Source organism: Podarcis melisellensis, assembly GCF_964234715.1.
Source record: "Podarcis melisellensis genome assembly, chromosome: 3".
Taxonomy (NCBI): Eukaryota; Metazoa; Chordata; class Lepidosauria; order Squamata; family Lacertidae; genus Podarcis; species Podarcis melisellensis.
Genome location: NC_138530.1, coordinates 88,984,852 through 89,006,402, shown reverse-complemented (window position 1 = coordinate 89,006,402; position 21,551 = coordinate 88,984,852). Strand labels below are relative to the sequence as shown.

At 43.2% G+C, this 21,551-nt stretch overlaps 1 protein-coding gene across 1 annotated transcript in view; it reads right to left on the bottom strand.

Annotated features, from left to right (window-relative positions):
- Window positions 1–21,551, bottom strand: part of COL21A1 (collagen type XXI alpha 1 chain) — a 125,084-nt gene that overhangs the window by 54,791 nt on the left and 48,742 nt on the right. Inside the window, exons 3-10 of the mRNA XM_081906704.1 lie at window positions 18,435–18,560; window positions 12,003–12,554; window positions 6,041–6,209; window positions 5,688–5,904; window positions 4,550–4,723; window positions 2,739–2,816; window positions 1,990–1,998; window positions 1,198–1,281 (exon numbers count right to left, since the gene is read on the bottom strand). Of these exons, the coding sequence (XP_081762830.1) occupies window positions 1,198–1,281; window positions 1,990–1,998; window positions 2,739–2,816; window positions 4,550–4,723; window positions 5,688–5,904; window positions 6,041–6,209; window positions 12,003–12,554; window positions 18,435–18,522 (1,371 nt within the window). The 5' untranslated portion in view covers window positions 18,523–18,560. The remainder of the gene's footprint in view (window positions 1–1,197; window positions 1,282–1,989; window positions 1,999–2,738; window positions 2,817–4,549; window positions 4,724–5,687; window positions 5,905–6,040; window positions 6,210–12,002; window positions 12,555–18,434; window positions 18,561–21,551) is intronic.

Sequence of the window (21,551 nt, the reverse complement as noted above, 5' to 3'; positions counted from 1 at the left end):
TTAATCTCTCAGCGCGATACATCCAAACTGGTTGTGGTTCTGTTTTCACAAGATATGCACTTCTGCTTCATATTTAAGATGTTACAGACTTTTATAACATGCATAACTACATAAACATGTTCTGAAGAGAAGATGTTCAAGTGGAGACTCAGGGAGTTGGCTGAGTTGAGATCATTGTCTTCTAGAGTATTTGAGAGTGTCAGAACATCCATTACAAGAGAACATTGGGTGAAAAACTGAAGATGGTGGGGTCTGCCAGGGGCCATGTCTTCAGCTACAACTGTGTGGTCCAAAACCTGGGCAAAGTTGCTTGGCCTTAATTTTGCAGCTGCATTAAGTCTTAGTACTATGCAGAAAACAAATAACGAGGTAATTGCTACATTCTAATCCAACATTATTATAATAACCCATTACATTTTAAAGCTATACTTAAGATCTCTGTCTAGCTGACGATGGCCCAAATGAAGCATGCCTCAGTTCATTTTACAGTGGTACCTCTGGTTATGTACTTAATTTGTTCCAGAGGTCCATTCTTAACCTGAAACTGTTCTTAACTTGAAGCACCACTTTAGCTAATGGGGCCTCCCGCTGCTGCCACGCAATTTCTGTTCTCATCCTGAAGCAAAGTTCTTAACCCAAGGTATTACTTCTGGGTTAGCGGAGTCTGTACCCTGAAGCGTATGTAACCTGAAGCGTATGTAACCCGAGGTACCACTGTATTCTCCCACCTCCACTCCTAATACACACTTATATTCCAGAAACTGTAACAAATTTTATTCTAGGGAAAGTCAACAAGCTGCCCCTCCAGATGTTGTAGAACTCCAGCTCCAACCAAGCTCAGCCAGCATGGCCAATGGTCAAGGGTACAAGCACTCTCACCAACTGAGCCCTAGCTAAGAGGAACTGATAGCAACAGTAACAGCTTCTTCTAAACAGCCATTCTCTTTCCCATTCTATTCTAACTTCTTTTTAACTTGACACTTATTGTTGTAATGATCTTATGTAAACAGATTTGTAAGGTCAACCTGAAAAGCAGTATATAAAACTGTAAACTAATAAATAATAAATAAATTTTTCGCTTTGGGCCTTTAAACTAGAAGAGTGCATATAAATAAGGCATTATCATCATAATTTGTGTTATGGCCACAGATTTAAACATAACAAAAGCACCTATACATTACGTAAAGCTCCACTCACTTTGGGGCCTGGTGATCCTTGTTTTCCTGGAGGGCATATACAAGGAGGTGGTGTAGATCCTACATCGCTTGGTCCATTCATGCACTACCAAAAACCAAAAACAATTTTCAACCGTGCACACCAAACCAACTTTATGCTTATTAACAACCTACTCCACAAAGTCCTTCACCCCTGAAATCCCTGCTGAAATCTACCATGTTGGCTTGACAGTGATTTCATGATACCAATGTATGATGAGGAAATCAGAGAGTGGCCCAGTTCACAGGTAATGCTAAGCTGAACTATTCCATAGTCTGAACAAGCAAATGTTCAGGCTCCCGGAGAGGGGAATGTGACTGCTTTTCTCCTCCCTCACCATTTTGCTGCTGGAATAGCATGCCATCTGAACCTGGGCTCGTGGTCTAGCTCTCTAAGTGCATATATTTTCTTAAATTTTAAGCATATTCCTTCTATGACAAAGCAGACTACATGAGAGCGATTCAACAATGTGAGAACTACCGGTAAATGCCACTACCCATGTAAAAAATAGTTTAATTCTGAATGAAAGCATATAATTTGCATGCCAAATTCAGTCCAAAATAATATAACACCCCCGCACAGAAAAAAGGTGAACATATTCTTCACTGAGCACCGAAGCTGAAAATTGAGAAAAAAATGTTTACAAAAATATCCTCACTATCCCAGACAAACAGCATGCTCTTACCTGGTGATATATTAACAAAGGAAATGGGGGGGGGGGTTGATACTAAATACTACCTTATATTCCATATGAATAGGCATGTTTTTGCCTACCTCTCCATTCTGGAATAAATAAATAAATAAAATCAGTTCAAGACTTTAGAAAGCCTGCAGAAATTGTTAAAATCAAAGCATATATAGTTGTAAAGGTAAAGGGACCCCTGATCGTTAGGTCCAGTCGCGGATGACTCTGGCATTGCAGCACTCATCTCGCTTTACTGGCTGAGGGAGCCGGGTCATGTGCATATAGCTTCCGGGTCATGTGGTCAGCATGACTAAGCATGACTAGGTTGGCAGGAGCTGGGACACAGCAAATGGGAGCTCACCCCGTTGAGGGGATTTGAACCACTGACCTTCTGATCGGCAAGCCCTAGGCTCTGTGGTTTAACCCACAGCGCCACCCACATCCCATATAGTTGTAGGTATGTGTAAATATGAACCTTTTAATTACACTATGTCACATGTTACCAGTGTCTCCCTGGCATAGAGAGACTTCTGTAACAACCTCTAATGGTAAACAACAATTTCTCCAAAACACATTTTGCAGAAAATTCTGTCCTGAAGGAACTTGAAGACTGACAGATAGCAGCGTTAAATAATAATAATAATCCTAGACAGATAACACAATTATAGCACAAGCGTTCTTTCTTTCTTTTTTTGGTTTTTTTCTTTTTATTTCTTTTTGAGAGAGAGAGAACTCTCTTAATAGAACTGTCCTCCCCACTATGATATGGTTTTGTTTGTTTTTTTATGAAAATGAAAAACAAGCTTTACCAAAAATAAATAAATCCTATCATACTCACAAATCCAGGGATCTCACAGGCTGTTTCTCGGTTATTTTGTTCTGGGTCACAGTAGATCCTTAGCTTTTGGACATCAAACTGTAACATGAAGATTATGAACTCATTAGATACCCATTTTTGATGCTTTTAATTAAAAATAACAGATTTCTGCAGAAATGGGGAGAACTGGATTTAAGAGTGGAAAAATGAGAAACAGATAGAACCGAAATTGACAGAACCCTCCATTCATTCTCATGAGCACTCCAAGCAAGTATCTTGAGCCTCAGGTGGTCCAAGGGGAAACAACTCATTCTGTCTTACTCATATTGATTTACAGCACTATTTTACAAGTTAGAAACCTATAAAGGTCTTTCATAATCAGAATAACATCCATAATCCCTTGGAACATCTTATATTCTAAAGTCCATTTCATAACAGCTAAGGAATTACTTGTAAAAGGGCAGGTTATGCTTATATTTGTGTAGCAGAATGCAAATGTGGGCAGAAAGTGCTGAAAGTTCCTTAAAAACAGTTCAGACTCACACATTGGTAGTTTATGCATTTACTTATTGTACACCAAGTCCTCTGTAATGACATTCAAGGTCAATGAATGCAAAAGGGAAACAGCTGCTTACAACTCTTATATTCCCCTTTTGCAAACAATTCACACTGGGTATTCTGTTCTTAAAAAAAATATTCAAGGCAAATACTGGTTTGGTCCTGACATCTCACTAAATAATGACCGCTCCCCGCATAAAACGGGGGGCGACCTTTGTGTGGACGCGCGCAGCCCCTGGATCTGGAGCGGCTCCATCAGGATAGGTTTGGCTTCGCCTTCCCTCAGGTGGGATACCTGGAGGTCTCCGCCTACCCCAGTCAGCTGTCCAATCCCAGCTGGGGGAAGCGTTGCCAAGGAGATCAGGCCAGGTAGGGGAGGGATTATCTGCCCACACAATAGAGGAAGGATCTTACCTGGGAATCCTCACTTGGCTCCAGAGTTTCTCCCACCCTACCCACCCTCAGTTAATGCATTATTTTGCAGGTTAACGTTTCTTCATAGGTTTTGCAGGTTAACTTTTCTTCACAGGTATGCGGGCGCTGCTACGTTAAGGTCGCTGTCAAAGGGCCGGAAAGGAATTTCCCTGCATTGGCAGGTTTCGCCTTTCCCGTAGCAAAACGTCACAACTTTGGCGGTATCAGGCCTTGGGCGGAATCCTTTTGTCCATCTTCCTCTTTGCAGTGGCAATACCAGGGTTCCCCGTTAAAGGGGTTTCTGAAGGGAGGCTTTGACCGTACGCCAAAAGGTCGTCATTGCTCTCCCCTGCGGTGGCGACGTAACAGGGGCAGCTATCTCTGCTTGAACATATGTTCTCCAGAGCCGGCCCATCCCCCCCCACACACACACTGGATAATCCTGATGCTCTCTAGGTCCCTGGCTGGGGACTGGGGAGGCAGAACGCCCAATGCCTGAGCCAAGGTCTACCCACATTTGAAATTTAATAAAGTTGTGGCCAATTTAATCCCATAGCACGTTGTCTTGAGTCATTATTCCACATGACAGGGGGACCGCTCGGGATCGGGGGACTCCACCTGTCCACGCAATGGTTTATGCTAACCATAGTTAAGAATCCACACCATGGTTTGAGCTACCAAACATACAACAGGCTTATTGTTTGTTGATGTCAATCTGCTTTTGTTTTCCATCTGTTCACCCTTATTCACTAAACTTAATTGAACTTGTTTCAAATAATCATGCTTAGGATCAGGCTTAAATCTAAACATTGGGTAGATGTAACTGCATTCCACAAATGTAGTATTCTGAGCATACATACCTGTACAGTCTCCTCTTTCCCAGAATATTTTCCAATTTGAGTTACTCCACTGATATAGATCCCTAAAACAGGACGCAATGGCTTTATTTCAGTTTCTTGGTCATCTATATACAACGTAACATCTGCTTCTGTTACTAAAAGACGGATTTGATGCCAGCCTTCATCAAACAATGTCTAGAAAAAAGTGAGAGAATTGTAAATATATACAGTATTCAACATTCATGTCCCTAAAGACATAAACTAATACAAGTTTCAAAACTTGCTACCACCAGTCTGAATAAAGGGCTCAACCACTAAGGTGCATTATCTACTATAACAACTTAAAGAAATGGGCTAATAATTATATCAGACTGGAAAAAACCCAAAATTCTTTTTGGATTTTCCCATTATTACATGTAGGTGAGTTATAACCATGCCAAGCTTCATCTGTCCAGCTTGTGCTTCTCTAGAAGATAGCTAGGCATAACATTGATCTCCATCTTCTTTATAGAGATTACGTATCTATTTTTGTATTTCTATCATACTTTCCTATACCAAAGGCATAGAAAGGGGTGTATCTTTGGCAATCACTCATAGCCGAGTAAGATTGTCTTCCATAAGCATGGTTTTAACAATGAGTCCGTAAGTGAATAACAAAATAGAATAACAAAATAGAAGAGCAACCTCTGTGTGTGTTTGCTTGTGTAATACACATGCACACACACACGCACACTTTGCAGATGGCATCTATAAATCGATCTATATATAAACACTAATTGCTTAATTTGGTTTGTGTGGGAAAGATAACGGCACAGCTAGTACTGCACCATTTCAGATTCCAGGTTTTCCCAAACAGTGCTACGATGGAATCACATTGTACAACATGAGCAGGGACGTGCCACCAAAAGGTGGTTTCTGGGTCTACTTCTTAAGTTTTCTAAAGGAACACGGGCCACATTTTATGTGGCATGCCGTTCAGACGTGACAAAGAGGAATGAACGTTTTGTCCTCAGAGATCCGTATTCAAGCACTAACTTCAAAAAATGAGAATCATCTCTGATGCTTTGTTATAACGAACAGTGAAACACTGGATCACTTCACGTTCAAAATCACAATATGGATAACAGATATATCAACACATGAGTGATGTCTTCTTTACCTTCACACGGGGTGCAGTAAAAGTAACAACCTGCGTATCATTTACTAGGCTTGTTGTAGTAAATGACAGCGTTCTGTCTTCTCCATTTACAGTAACAGCTATTTGTGGCCTTCCATCCAGGCTTAAAATCCTCCACAAATCCCATGTTTTTCTGACTTTAAACCTCTGAGTGGATACAAACACATATGATGGAGGAAGGCCTTCTGGAAAGACATTCCTAGAAAGCAATTTTTTAAAAAAATTAGCAGAACATAACTCTGAATTCCTAATTCTCAAACATTTATCTATTCCATTAAAAGGAAGTCTTATTTTAATTAAAAAGGATATAAACTTTAAAAAACCCAAAACTGTACCTTGTCAATTCTGACAAGTCAATACGCGAGGTTACTTCATAAGCTTTCGCACTGGTAGATAGAATCTGGATTCTCTTTTTCACCTTTTTCTTCACACCTAAACCTAGAAGTATATCAAATCCTTTTTCATCTCGTGATGCCACAGGAATTCTTGTTGGGCAAACTGATTCTGAAAAGCAACCAAAATACACACAATGTGTATTTGAAAGCATAAGGTGCAATTTTATACCATTAGGCTGGTGCACAAGTACTGTAATTAAATTATTTTGTTGTTTGAACTGAGAGTCCAGCTCAAAGCATCCTTTGGAAAACTTAATAAGAAGCTGACCATTGACTTTAGTGTGCTACGTAAATCTGAGATAATGAACCCATTTTCAACCTTCAAGGAAGCACCCCAGTGATGGGTGTGACACCAGTAGATGTAGACAGATACCACTCTCCATGCAAGGAAGATGTAGAATCACAGTTCAAGAGGACATTTCTAGCCAGCTAAAATCACAACAGAAGGGCACCCTGAGAGATCTGGTCTGGGAGGATGTGGCTTGGGTCGAGTCCTGTGGACCAGATAGAAGGGTGTGGAGGCTCATATTCAACCCTTCGACCTAAAGTTTCCCACCTCTGACATAAATGTGAACTATGGTTATTTGATCATATTTTTCCTATGTGAAATATCAGGACTTTTGGACTGTGATTGTCAGTGACCACCCCTGTATAGTTTTGATGCTCAAAAGCATTTTACGCTACTCTTAAGTTTTCATATATGCAGCCACACATGTGGGCAGCTACCTGCACCACAACTATCTGAGAGAAGTTCTGTGTGAGTGTGCAAGGGGCCACCAACATGGAGGGGTATCAAGATAGTGCAACAGTTTGTTTCAGCAGGAGGCCAATTTGTGCTGGTGTGATTAAGATCTGTGAGCCACACGTTGCCAAATGGAGAATTTATCTTCTTGCACTGGGAGGGTGCAAGCATTAAACAAGCTAATCCTACACAATGCTGCCATGTTGTCACATAAACTGGTCAGGTTAAAAGCAGAAAGCCACCTGCTTTAAAATTTAAATTAAGAGTGTGAAAGACATACTTTGCTGCTATGAAGGGACTGAGAAACACAACGTCATTAAATTTGAAATGCACCAAACCTTGCTTTAGCTTTATGAGCTGTGGTGAGCCTCAAGTCTATGCACTTCTTCCTCTGCTCGTAGAGGACACTAAAAACTTCCACTTTTGTTTTATAATAAACTGCAGTCTTATGTAATGTCCAAATTCAGGAATCTGTAGTTTAATCTTAATATGCTTCATTGACAAACTTGGATTCCTCAGTTTGTAGGTAATACCGTAAAAATTTCAGTCTGCTCTGCTTATACATGAAGGTGGAAAGGAGAATGGAGGGTAGTGTGCATAAATCCAAAGCTTGCCACAGCTCACTCTCATAACAGGAAACCATGGTTTGATACAATATAACTGAACTAGACCACTGTTTACACTTTCCCTTCTAGAGCTATTGGCAAGCCAAAAAATGGCAGACCTTGTGCCAGACACTACTAACTCCTCTCTGTTGCTCCTATCCTAAGGATCCATTCTAACCTTTTGTGCTGGTAGCCCTTCATTCTACAGGCCCTCCTAGTATAATAAAGATCAAAAGAAATCCACTGAAGCCCCATTCTGCAGACCCTACAAAAAAACAAGGGCCAGACCCAGTCAAGCAAACTACAAACTACATGCATTAAACAAGTTGCGTTTTGACTTCTTTGCATTCACCAAGACTGCTACAGACTGGAAATGAATTTCATTCTAAAAGAATGTGATATGAAAAAAAATTGTAGCTGGCTGAATGCTACTTAAAAAATAACCCAAAATACAATACTGGGCACTTAACGTACGATGTTAAAAAGGAATTTTAAAAAGTAGGAATGTACCAACTTTTCTTTGCACTGACACAGAATTTATGGGGAAAGCTCTGTTGTTAAGACTTTAGGGGATGGAGAAATGAAGATGTGGAACTAATGATGGATTTTGTGGCATGCTTTGCTAAGATGCAAACATTCAAAGCACTGCATAAAATGGGTCTTGTGTCAGATACAAAAATAGGCAACCCACTCTTTTGCTGTGAGTTGACCAGCCACCCATTTTCACAATCAATCCAGAATGGTAGTTGCTGTTCATACTGGAAGCCACTGGTGCCATGAGTGCAAGCAATCACATGAGAACTGGGAATGCATTCAGAACTGAGTTTTGGCATGCCCCTGTCAGGAAATACTAAACCCACCTACCCCTCACCCTAAATATCTGCATATATGCCATTATCAAACTCCTTCTCCTCATGGTAATGACAATTCAGCAGTCAGCAAGACCAACAATCATATCTCTGGAACTGGTTGGGGAAATGGATTTTTAATCTCAATTCCTGTTGAGAGACATTAATTTAAGAGCAGATAATCTGTTCCCAAATATGTCATTGTACAGTAATGTATTAGGCAATGACAATGGAATGCTTACAATTATACATGAAAGCAAACATCTACTTAAAACAGAAAGTAGAAATAATCATTATAAGGTATCTGATTAATAAAGACACCAGTACAGTTTATACACCGCAAACCATTTTTTTAACATCAGAACACAGCTGCAAGGTTTAGAATGTAGTTCTGCTATTACTTAAGAATCTTGATATTTTATTTTCATCTTAAAGGTAAAGGGTAAAGGGACCCCTGACCATTAGGTCCAGTCATGGCCGACTCTGGGGTTGTGGCGCTCATCTCGCTTTACTGGCCGAGGGAGCCGGCGTACAGCTTCCCGGTCATGTGGCCAGCATGACTAAGCCGCTTCTGGCGAACCAGACCAGCACACGGAAACGCTATTTACCTTCCCGCCGGAGCAGTACCTATTTATCTACTTGCACTTTGACATGCTTTCGAACTGCTAGGTGGGCAGGAGCAGGGACCGAGCAACGGGAGCTCACCCCATGGCGGGGATTCGAACCGCCGACCTTCTGATTGGCAAGTCCTAGGCTCTGTGGTTTAACCCACAGCGCCATCTTACTAAGTCCTTTAAAACAAATCTAGTTTTTACATTCAATCACAATGGAAGTAGCAAGTCACATGCAGATTAACAGAAGGCATACATGGGTTTGATGGTTGTTAGTTCCTGACCCATAAATAAAAGAAATATTATAAAATTGTTATTATTACTATTATCTTTATAATTATCATCATCATCATCATAGAACAACAAATGATTGCACCATCCATATTCATGGTTCTTTAAAAAGTGAAAGAAGCAAGAAATATGTGGAGAAGAAGCCCTGACCTAAAGAGTTGACACTGAGGCACAACTAGATACAAAGATGAGGAGGGACTTGATGAGATCTGCTGTAGCGTATGCTCCTAGGATAAGTGTAGCTAGGAAGTGGAATTCAGATCAGAGCTGGGGAAGGAAGCCACACTGTACATATCTATTTTGCCCCACAAGGCAAACAGCAGTTCTGGGAAAGTGTGACTCTGATCAGAAAACAGCAGATAAGGAAAAGGGTTAACCGAGGGGTAGGTAATGGTATGTCCTCTCCATTGGCCATGCTAGCTAGAGCTGGGAGTTGTAGTGTAGTTGGACTACATCTGGAGAGCATCACTTGGCTACCACTAGGTTAATCCCTTTCCACCACAGCCCAGTCCAAGCTGGGCCCTCTCTATGGCTCATTTCACCCTTTTAAAAGGCTCGGTTTACCCTTAAAAGAACAAACAAACGGTGTGTCCATCATGGATGAACAGCTGCCTTGACTCATCTTGTTCCTTTCTGGCAATGCTGGAGAGAATTGCAGTCATGGATTTATTTCTGTTAAGTGTGCAAAGTGCCAGCACCTTTAGGAACAGCACTGTTTCTGACTTGTTTAAAGGATTTTTAAAAATTACAATAAATATTCAGAGAACCTTCTGAAATCTTATGCATTGCAGTGGGTACATTACATGTCAAGGGTCTGGATCCAAAGGCGACTTTCAAGTCACAGAAGACTCTTTCCATGAATGGAATAGAACCTTTGGATCCTGCCCAGGATCTTCTCTTTTCAAAACATAGAAAGAGAGCAGACTTCAAGTGCTAGGGCTTAAATTTCATCTCACATCAAGCCTGAAACACAGCTATGTCATATAGTTTATTTTAAAATCCCAGAGGGCAGTCTCTGCATTGCCAGGGATAGCTGCAGCACATTATGTGGGGAATATTTTGAATGTCTCTGAAACAACCCCAAGTATCCTTTGCCAGCAAACCTTTGAAGCATAGGGAAAGAGCAAGAGGTGTGGGCATGAAAGGTTCTGAGGAACATTGCAAAAACAACTTTGTGGTAGAGCAGCTACACACAACCTCCCTGCAAAGAGAGAGTACGTGGAGGGAGAGAAAGATTTTTCAGTAGCACGACTGGATGAGAAACCCATGAGCCTTTGGGTGTTGTTGGACTCCAACTCTCATCAGCCCCAGCCTGCATGGCTTATAGTCAGGAATGATAGAAGCTGTGGTCCAACAACATCAGGAGAGGCACAGGTTCCTCATCCCTGATTCAGCCATTCCACTGGCAGAGTCAAAAAACAGTCAAGCCCTGCAGTTGCTTTCTGCTGATGCATGCTACTACAAAAGCATGGGAAGCTAGACTAAAACAAAACCATGGCAAGGTAAGTAGGCACACAACCCTACCACAAGCACAGGTAGATTCTGCTTAGGATGAGGAACATTGTGTTGTGTTGATGAGGGCTTGCTCCCATCTCAGCCTTTTCAGTTTCTGAATCAACGGAAGACCATAGTTTCTGACCATACCAGTGGTTTCAACACTCAGTCAAGTAACCAGTCCCTCTTGGGCCTCTCCACTCACAATGGCTGAGCCATATTATTTATTTAGTATTTTTATTTATTGAATTTATATACTGCCCTATAACCTGGAGGACTCAGGGCAGTTCACAGAACAATATCAAAATATAAAACCACAACAAATATAGTCAATATAAAATCAACCCAATAACCCCCCATAGTCATCAGTTCACCGCTAAGGCTGCTGCAAAGTCTTGGGAAAGGTCAGCCAGCAAAAGTTTCATATTCTTAACCACTAGTCTAGACTTGGGAATTGCCAGATGCGATGATTACAAAGTCTGCCTTGGCAGTGAGCTTCATTTCCTCACTTCTCATGCAAACGCGTTTCTCTTTCATACCAAACCTATGTGTCCTTCTGCTGTACACAATGGTTCCTTGTTCAGATCTACTGAGTGGCATTAATTAAATTATATCTGCCCTTTAATTTGTCAGAAATAAAACTAAACAAAAAAATTCAGATCCATAAACCAACTTCTTCTCTAAGACTAACAGAGTTCTTATTTTTAACAGACAGCTCGCAGACCATCAATAATCCTGTACAAAAAATGGGGCAGCAGGCACATCCATACATCTCCCACTGAGTGGAAGGATATACGTAAATCCTAGAAAAGGCCCATTTCTGAAACCCTGGAGAGCTCCTGGCAGTCAGTGGAGAGAAAGTAGGGGTAGGGAACTGGATCCAGCTGTTGGGTCAGTATATCACCCCCACCCCATCAATCACATGATGTCATAATGATGTCAGGTGACTCAGTTTTGCTCACACATGGGCAAAGGGCTCTATAGATGCCACCAAGCCACTAACTGATAGTGTCTGCAAACCTCCTTTCAGCCCAGTTGCATCTTTACCTGACAACAGCTATACAACTGGTGGGTGTGGCTTGGCTAAAATGGCCTCCTGAGTCAAATGGGGAGGTCTGGTGGCCTAATTACACCCAAGGGCCAGAGATGCCCCACCCCTGAGCTAGAGGGAGTGATGGCCTGCCTGATGGTGTGGCAGCTTCCTATACAACCAAGTACTAAAATAAGTGAGGCCAGCATACCACTACAGCACATCATACTCCTTAAAGGAAAAAGAGGTTAATGACTCTGCAGAAAGGCATCAATATTTACCTTCACAGAGTTTCTGCTTTATGACTTCTCTTATTCTGGATATTGCAATATAATCTTCAACATAGAACACATATGTTGACGAGGGCTTGTTGGCAATGGCTCTTAGTTCATCCTCTTCGGTTTCTGACCCAACTCCAATGGCAAACAGAGTGATCTTGTTTTTTCTTGCTTCAGCTGCCACTTCTTTGACGTCATCTTGTGACTTTCCATCGGTAAGTACCACTGCGATTTTTGTAAGGAACCTTGCGGATTTGGCAAATAGGTGATCGATTGCAAACTGAATGGCTTTCCCTGTTCTTGTATTTCCACCCAAGTACTGTATGTATTCCATTCCTCTGACAAGGTTTTCATTTGAATCATGAGACCCAAGTGGGATTTCAAGCACAGGATAATCACTGTACTGAACTACTCCAACTTGAATGAACTTTGGTCCAATGTCAAAGTTACTTGTAATATTGACAAGCCACCTTTTGACTATTTCAAAGTTTTCTGGGCCAACACTCCAGGAGCCATCCAATATGAACACTAGATCTGTTGGGGCAGTTCGACAACCTTAAAAATTGAGAGAGAGGAGAGAGAGAAAAAAACAGAAATCAAATTCAGTAATCTTTATTGAATGTAATCTCAGTGTTCTATCTTCAATGGTCAAAGGCCTGATATTTTTGCAAACATTTATGCCATGATTGGGTGGGATCAAAACAAAGGTAATTGAAGTTAGGTTCCACTTAAATCAGTGGGGGAAAGTTATACATGACTTAAGCTCCACTGATTTCAGTGGGTACTGAATTCAACTAATCAGCAGAGAAATCCTAAATAGGGCGAGCTGTCATAAATTACGTTGTCTTAAAATAAACTGGTGAACAGTGGTGTAGCATGGGTTGTCAGCACCCGGGGCAAGGCAAGTAATTTGCGCCCCCTAACCCGTGGATTTGCGCCCCCTAACCCGTGGATTTGCACCCCCTAACCCTAACCCTAACCCCCTGCACCCCCCACGCTACGCCACTGCTGGTGAAGTATGCTAGATCCAAACTCTGTTCATTTTTTTTTTTAATTTATTTTTTTAAATAATTTTTTATTGGTTTTAACAACATAAGGAGTTACAACATAACCAAAAAAAGACAAAGAAAAGACAATAGAAAAAACATACAAAGAAATATAAACGACTTCCCCAAACCTTCCCCTCGCTGCACCCTTATTTTTGAGATAACTTTTAGCAATCCTTCTTTCAATTTTACTAAAACAATTTTCTTTAAATTTTCCTGAATTAAAACTTTTAAAACTATAAATCTCTGATTTCATAACCCTGGACATCTTAACATTCCGAAATTTTGCAAAAGTTCTTAAGATAAACTTTAAATTTTTCCCAGTCCACTTCCACCGTCTCTCTCCTCTGGTCACGGATTCTGCCGGTCATCTCTGCTAGTCCCATGAATTCAATCACCTTGGTCTGCCATTCTTCCAGAGTAGGTAATTCTTGAGTCTTCCAATACTTTGCTAGAAGAATTCTTGCTGCCGTGGTTGCATACATAAAAAAGGTTCTATCTTTCTTTGGAATCGTTTGGTCGACCATGCCCAGAAGAAAGGCCTCCGGCTTCTTTACAAATGTCCACTTAAGGACTTTCTTAATTTCATTATAGATCATTTCCCAGTAGGCCTTAATTCTTGGGTAGGTCCACCAGAGATGATAGAATGTTCCTTCACATTCATTACATTTCCAGCACTTGCTATTGGGCAGGTGATATATCTTTGCAAGCTTGACTGGGGTCATGTACCACCTGTAGATCATTTTCATTATATTCTCTTTTAAGGCACTACATGCCGTGAATTTAATACCTGTGGTCCACAACCGTTCCCAGTCCGCAAACATAATATCATGTCCAATATCTTGTGCCCACTTAATCATTGCTGACTTTACTGTTTCATCTTGAGTGTTCCATTTCAGCAGCAAATTATACATTCTAGACAGATTCTTAGTATTGGGTTCCAATAACTCTGTTTCTAACTTTGACCTCTCCTTCTGAAATCCTAGTTTCCTGTCGATCCAAACTCTGTTCAGGAGCCCCAGGGAGGGGTAAACACCAGATAAACTAGCTCCAGCCCAGCAGAGAGAAAAGGAGTCAGCAAAACACAGGGACAGCTCAGCCAGCATTACTATGGGAACTGCAGCCACCTTTTTGGTGCACAGAGGAGAGTCCACAAGTGCTCTTAGCAGGTGTATACGGACTGCGATAATGCTCAAAGACAGCTCATAGGAAGCAGCTCAAAAGTGCAAGTGTAGGCAAGCAGATAAACAGGGGACAGAGTGCACGTGGCATCCCTATAGACACTCACTACAGCAGCCAGACAGCAGGCACTGCATGCCACGCGCCGGAAGGCATGCTCACCACACCGACTGCAGGAACAGCGCAACACAGCACAACCAGATAGACAAACACATGTGAAGCACACCCTGCACCCAACATCGCACCACTGACAATCAAACAGCCGCACAGGCTGCTGCCACCAGCCACACCCCCCTAAAGAATGGCACACGCAGGGAGATGCCAAAGGACAGTTCACTGAAAGCACCCTACGAGATGCTCAGGGCTAAAGACCAGAAATGGCAGGGAATACATGTACTCCACTCCTAAAGCCCCAGAAGACGCCCCTGAGGCAGCTGTAGTGTGGAAAACCCTGGGCAGAGGCAACAAATGCCTCCCCCACAGCCCCAATGCAGTTAACATGCACAGGATTGTGCTGCATTTCTCACCAAAATTAACAGGCCTTACGTATTTCATGACTACAAAAGGTTCAGCCAGATTTAAGGAAAACCAGCTTTCTTTGAGCTGGAGCCTGTGATTCCTGTTTGTGGTCTCATCACCTGAGTATTATGAGCTTTTCCGAAAGATGTGCATTGAGCTAATATTTTCCCATTTCCATCTAGTGATTTTCCAATGGATTTGGGCTCCAATTTTTTTTTTTGCAATGAGTTTGGCAGGGAATAGGAAAGAAACAGTAGCCTAAAAACGGATGATAGAGCCACCTGCAAGTTTCTGTGTCGATAGGTATTTTCTGCTTGCAAGCCATGCCTCAGGTGGTTGGATTTTGTGTGTGTGTGTGTTTTACTAGACCTTCGTTGTTTTTTAATTGTTGGTATATAATGAGTGCTGCAACCCCAGAGTCGGTCACGACTGGACCTAATGGTCAGGGGTCCCTTTACCTTTATATAATTTGTCAGATACATTTACAATTTTCTGATGTGGTATATATTGCTGGGCTATTACATTGAGAAACGAGAACTTTCAAACAGATGTGGTAGTCATTTGAGTGAGGACAAAACACAGCAGTACGCATTGCTTTTCCATCGTACATAGGGAGTGCTTTAAACCATTCAAAACTTTGCAGAGTGGTTTGTGGTTATCATAATGCACTGGAGAGAAACCACAAGCTCTCAGACATCATCCGTAAATGGTCACACCTAACCACATCTGGTTGTGTCTAACCGCACAGTATTTAACTAAATTCAAAAGTGCACCAGATTAACACACATCCTAAAAATATATTTCCTGTGCCTCCATTTGTTATTGTACCCACTACACTGATTACTTAGTTGATTGCTTCACCTGAATTAAGTCAAAAGACATGGCCAGTGAGTCAGACACTGGTACCTATGTGGGTTTTCTTGCTTTTCTTCTGTCCATGGAAAACATTCTTCACATGCAAAGAAATTTCCCATCTAGATTTTGAGGGTGTCTCAAGAGCTGCTGGACAGCAGCCAATGTGCAGCAGAGTGGACTACAACTCCTATCAACACTGGTCATTGACCATGCTGGCTGAAGCGAATGGAATATGTAGTCCAAAGTACCTGGATTTTGCTACCTATGCACTAAAGTCATATTTGGATGTCCTTCTTCACGAACATATTGTGTATAAGGTGAAGCAAGTGACAATGGGGGTGGGGCTTAATTAGTGGTAGCATCTTGCTTGTGAATGTTCTCCACAGGGAGACTTGCATAGTACCCATTCCGACATCTCATAGATGCTAAGCAAATACTTTTTAAAAAATTTTCAGACTTTTCCATTTTTGCAATGTTCTTATCTGCTATTCTTTTATTTTACTTTGGCCGTATACATCTAATTTTTTTTAAAAAACTTGTAAGCTACTTTGGAAATATTTACATTAAAGGGTGGTCTATAGATCTTTTTAAATCAATCAACCATTTGTCTGTCTGAGGTTTAAATCTTTTGAGCGACTGTAAAGAAAAAAAATCCTACAGGGAGCTACAGACCTATCCCTTGAAGATAACTAACTAGTGAACCTGAATTCCACAATTTTTATTGCTGGCTTCAACCAGTTATAATGTATAAAACAGAGCACAACTTAGCTTCAATGTACTGTTAAATAACCTCAAGCCTGCCACATCGCTTCCCCACAGCATCATTCAATATAATTTTCTCTGAGATGATTTAGAGTTCATTGAGGGTAGCTAAAATAAAAATAAAAAGGGCTGCATATTGCTCAGCAAAAAAAAACACACACACACAACAAAAAATACTTTAGCTCTGTCACAAAGCACACAAAGCCAAGGCCATCCAAGGTCAATTCCAGACCTCAAAACAGTACTACCTAAACACAAGGAGGACGTATAAGCATGCTTGGAGGATTTGAAGAAATACAAAAAATTATTTAGGGTGGGAAACAAAAGCGGGGGACCCAAAACAGTCCCATGAACAATGCTCATTTGCCACAGACTTCCGAGTGACATTTAAGGCAGAAAATAACTTACAGGGGAAGGAATAGATTATCGTGGAAAGGGAAACAGCTGATTGGCCAGAACACAAAACAGAAACACTGAGCACTGTAACATTTTTGTTGCAGATCCCATTTGTGATACATATATTTTAGAACACCTGCTTGGTGCACTTGATATTTACATTTTAGGTGTACGCTCTTTTTAAATAAAAGGTTAAATTACACATAGTAAAGGTAAAGGGACCCCTGACCATTAGGTCCAGTCGTGACCAACTCTGGGGTTGCGGTGCTCATCTCGCTTTATTGGCCGAGGGAGCCGGCGTACAGCTTCCGGATCTTGTGGCCAGCATGACTAAGCCGCCTCTGGCTAACCAGAGCAGCGCACGGAAACACCGTTTACCTTCCCGTTGGAGCAGTACCTATTTATCTACTTGCACTTTGATGTGCTTTCGAACTGCTAGGTTGGCAGGAGCAGGGACTAAGAAATGGGAGCTCACCCCGTTGCGGAGATTTGAACCACCGATCTTCTGATCAGCAAGTCCTAGGCTCTGTGGTTTAACCCACAGCGCCACCCGCGTCCCTTAAATTACACATAAAACAACATAAAGACTTGATTCAGGTGCCATAGTCCTGCCATGCGCCCAAATACTCTCTCCCCTTTCCTCCTCTCTTCACACACCCATAAGCTTTCCCGGCTTGTTGCAATTCAGTTTACCATGATGTCCAAACTAGGAAACTGTGGTGTAAATACTGTCCACAAACCACGTTTTCCAACATGAATTGCAACGTGGCTTGTTTGAAGCACACAAAGAAATTTCCTGGATCAGATGTTACTGCAAACTGTAGTTTTAAAACAAACAAACAGGAAGGTTTGATTTATCCAGGTATATGAGGGAAGGTGGACGGGAGAGGAAGGAGGGAGACTACATAGGCACATTGTGCATTCCCAGTCCAACAGACTGTGGTTTGTTGAACAGGGAAGATGATGTCTAAACTAGACCAAGTGTAAAAAGGACCCAAGATATAACAGTACAGCAGACCCAGGGAAAGACTGTAATATTGTTCTAGGGCCAGAGAAGCTAGGGAATTAATGTAAGGACTTATTTGCACTATACATTTTAAACTGCATCAAGCCACTTTGGTCCTCCCCCCCCCCCCGGGCAAAGAATCATATTGCCCACACAATAGCTACAATTTCCAGAGTGGTTTAACAATAAACTCCCTATTCCCTGGGAACTCTGAGAATTGTAGCTCTGTGAAAGGAATAGCACACTATGCTTCTCATGATTCTTTCAGCGAAGCCACAACTGTTTTAAGTAGTATGATACTGCTTTAAATATACAGTATAATGCAGATGGACCTTAAGTTTGTAAAAATCTCTGATCCAAGCTGTACAAAACCAACATTACCTTCCTGTGGAAAAAGTCTGAACTTGTGACTTTTGAACTGTCATGCTACGTAGCTTAAATATGGTACCTTAATATAGTCCCTAAAAGTACATTTATAAGGTATGCAAATCTATCTCCAAATATATTATCAAGCGTATTAAAATATTTTAAATGAAACATTACAATGAAAAATTGCTTACACATTATTTTAAGGAAAGAAGGAACCTCATGGAGGAGAGAAAATGGGGACCATTAGAGATGCCTCCACAATTTATTAAACAGCCATGGTTAGCAAATAAAGTTGATTCTTACTTGATCTTACATCACCGTCTTCAGCCGATATGTAATCACGCAGCAACAACATAAAAAATGCCTGAAGAAACTTTATGTTCTTTGCCATGTATACAGTATTTCCAGCACTTCAAATCCTAAAATAAACTGGGAAAAGAAAAGTTACCTTATTACAATGCATTAAAATACAGATGCAACATATCTGAAGTGCTTTGGCTTTCTATAGGGTCTAGCCTAACTAGTCCTACTGTGTGCATTTCATGACTTTAATGTCGTTGAGCAAAATGAACAGCGCTAAAACGTATAATACATTTCTGAGAGTTCAAAATTATTTATTTTAATTATTTCTAAGATTTATATACAGCCATTCATCATAAGATCTCAGGACAGTTCTCTGAATAAAATGTTGGATAAAAACAAGTAAATAAGTAAAACAAAACTGCAAAACAATAACGCTCCCCTCCCACAGGCACATTTAAAAGGATGCAGAATATTAACCAGCCAAAAACCTGGTTGAAGAGGAACATTTTAGCCTGGTGCCTAAAAGTTTGTAATGAAGAGTTTGGAGAGAGCATTCAACAAATGGGGAGCCACTCTAGAGAAGGCCCATTCTTGTGTTGCCAACCTCCAGACTTCATGTGAAGGAGGCACATGAAGGAGCTCAGACGTGGGGTCTGGGATGGCTTACCTGGGGAGAGGCAGTCCTTCAAACATTATAGTACTGAGCCATTTAAGGCTTTATAGGTCAAAACCAGCACTAAAGTGTACATCAGGGATGGGGCAGCTGGGCCCCTCCAGATGTTTTTGGTCACCAACACTCATCTGCTCCAGCCACCATAGCCAATGGTCAGGTGTGATGGGAGGTGCAAGTCAACAACCTCTGGAGGCCCACAGATTCACCATATCTGGCCCACATGGCTTCTCTGCCACTGGGGATATAAGAGTCAGAAATTCACTACAGTGGGTTCAGTCTACTAGAGCAGTGTTTCCCAACCGGTGTTCCGCGGCACACTAGTGTGCCGCGAGAGGTTGCCTGGTGTGCCGTGGGAGGGAGGCGGGCGAGTCGGGCGGCACACGCGGGGCGGCGAGCGAGCTCCCTCCCACATCCCATCGCCGGCTCTGCACCAGGCGGTAGAGCTCGGCGAAGTCGCCACGCTGGAAGGCCAGCAGCGCGCGCGCCTTGGCCAGGCTCTCGCCTGCCTGCGCCTCCAGGCACGGCGCCTCGGCATCAGGCGGCAGCGAGCCCAGGAAGCGGCCCAGCCGGCCGGGGTCGCCCGCCTGCAGCAGCGCCTCGCACACGCACGAGACCTGCTCCGCCGAGAAGCGCGGCGACTGCGGAGGATCGGGCGCGGCGGAGGCCAGCCCCGCGCTTGGAGAGGACGCAGCAGCTGTCGCCAAACCCGATCCTCCTCCTCCTGCTCCGCCGCCGTCCTCTGGCTCTCGGCCGGGAGGAGCCTGCGGCGACGGGGCGGGCGCATAGGCGCCGACACCATGGGGCCTGAGGGGGCCTGAGCCCCCTCAAAAATTTTATTGGGGGGGCTCTGCCCCCCAATAATTAAAAAAATTATCGCGCGCCTTGGCTCCCTCGTCGCGCGCCTTGGCTCCCGCGGCCGGCGAGGGGAGCCCGGGCCGCGCGCAGCAGCTGCCGCCGCCGCCGCCTCTCCTGGGGGCGCCGCCTCCCCGGGCGGGAACGCTGCGGGTGCGCGAGGGAGGAGGGCGGCCCCCGGGGGCTGGGAGAGCCGGGCTGCCGTGGCCGAGAGGGCTGCTCTGCCGGGCGCCGCTGACATAATTTAAGAAAATTATCGCGCGCCTTGGCTCCCTCGTCGCGCGCCTTGGCTCCCGCGGGCGGCGAGGGGAGCCTGGGCCGCGCGCGGCTGCTGCTGCCGCCGCCGTTTGTGGTCATGGCGGAGCTGCCGCCTAGGGAGGAGGGGAGAGGGGGCTGGCGGGGGGGGGCAGGCGGTGAAGGGGGCTTGGCTGCCCCTTGCAGGCTCAGGTGTGCACAGGTGGGTCCCTGGCCACCTGCATCTCTGTGTGTTGATCAACTGGAGGGGGGAAGGCAGGTAGAATTTGCAGCCTCTCAGGCCAGGAAGGGGGAAAGATTTGGGGTCTGGTGAATGTCTGGTGCGGTTCTTGTGACGCTCTGGCCATCCTGGGGTGTCCCCGGAGAAGAACTCAGAAAGGCCTGTGGGAAAGATCTGAGCCCTAAACTGGCTTTTCTGGTTCCTGGAGGGAGGCGAGAGCTGAGCTGCCGGTTCTTAGGAATGTCCTCCTCTCTCTCTCTCTCTCTCTCTCTCTCTCTCTGGCTCTTCCCGCCCAGGGCTTGTGGGCATCTGCTCTGAGAGGAAGATGGAGGTGACTTCACTTAAAGGTCATGGAATCATAGAGGTGGAAGGAACCCAAAGGTCATCCAGTCCAACCCCCAGCAATTCAGGACTCACAGCTAAAGCATCCCTGGCAGATGCCCCCCCCCCGACCTCTCCCTAAAAGCCCCTTCCCCTGTCTGACTGCTCTCACCACCAGAAAGGCCTTCCTAATGTTTTGTGGGAATCTCCTTTCTTGTTTCCTTATATTTTATTGAGAGTATTACAAGGAGTTAAATTGGCGGGGGGGGGGAGGGGGAATAAAAAGGTTACACGCACTAAAAATAAATAGAAGCAGAGTAAACGAGCAATAACAAAATAGCAATGGAATATAATTAAGCCTACAGAGCTATATATGCAAATGGATCTACTTATTCTTTCCCTTGAAGATACATTGATTCGTTTGTTACTGTGGTTTCGATCAATACTTTCCAAAGATCTTTACATTTGTCCATGCATGATCTTTGTCTGAAAGCTCATGGGTTGCAGGAGTTGTCATAGGAGGTTATATTTTTGACCTTCCAACTGTTATGGAAATTACAGGGGGGGCACATATTTAAAGTTGTTAAATGTTGCAAATATTATGCCTGAATGTACCCTTTCAACTTGACAGCTCAGGGAAGTTACCTAGATAAAATCCTGTAACACAATGTATCAGCCTTAATCATTTTGCAGATGTTAAGGGGGGGGGCAGAGCCTGCAGCCACCATCCCTTTCCAGTGGGGAGGGGGCAGAGGAAAGACAGGAAGCTTTTCCCTGCAGAGTTAGACCCCTTGGC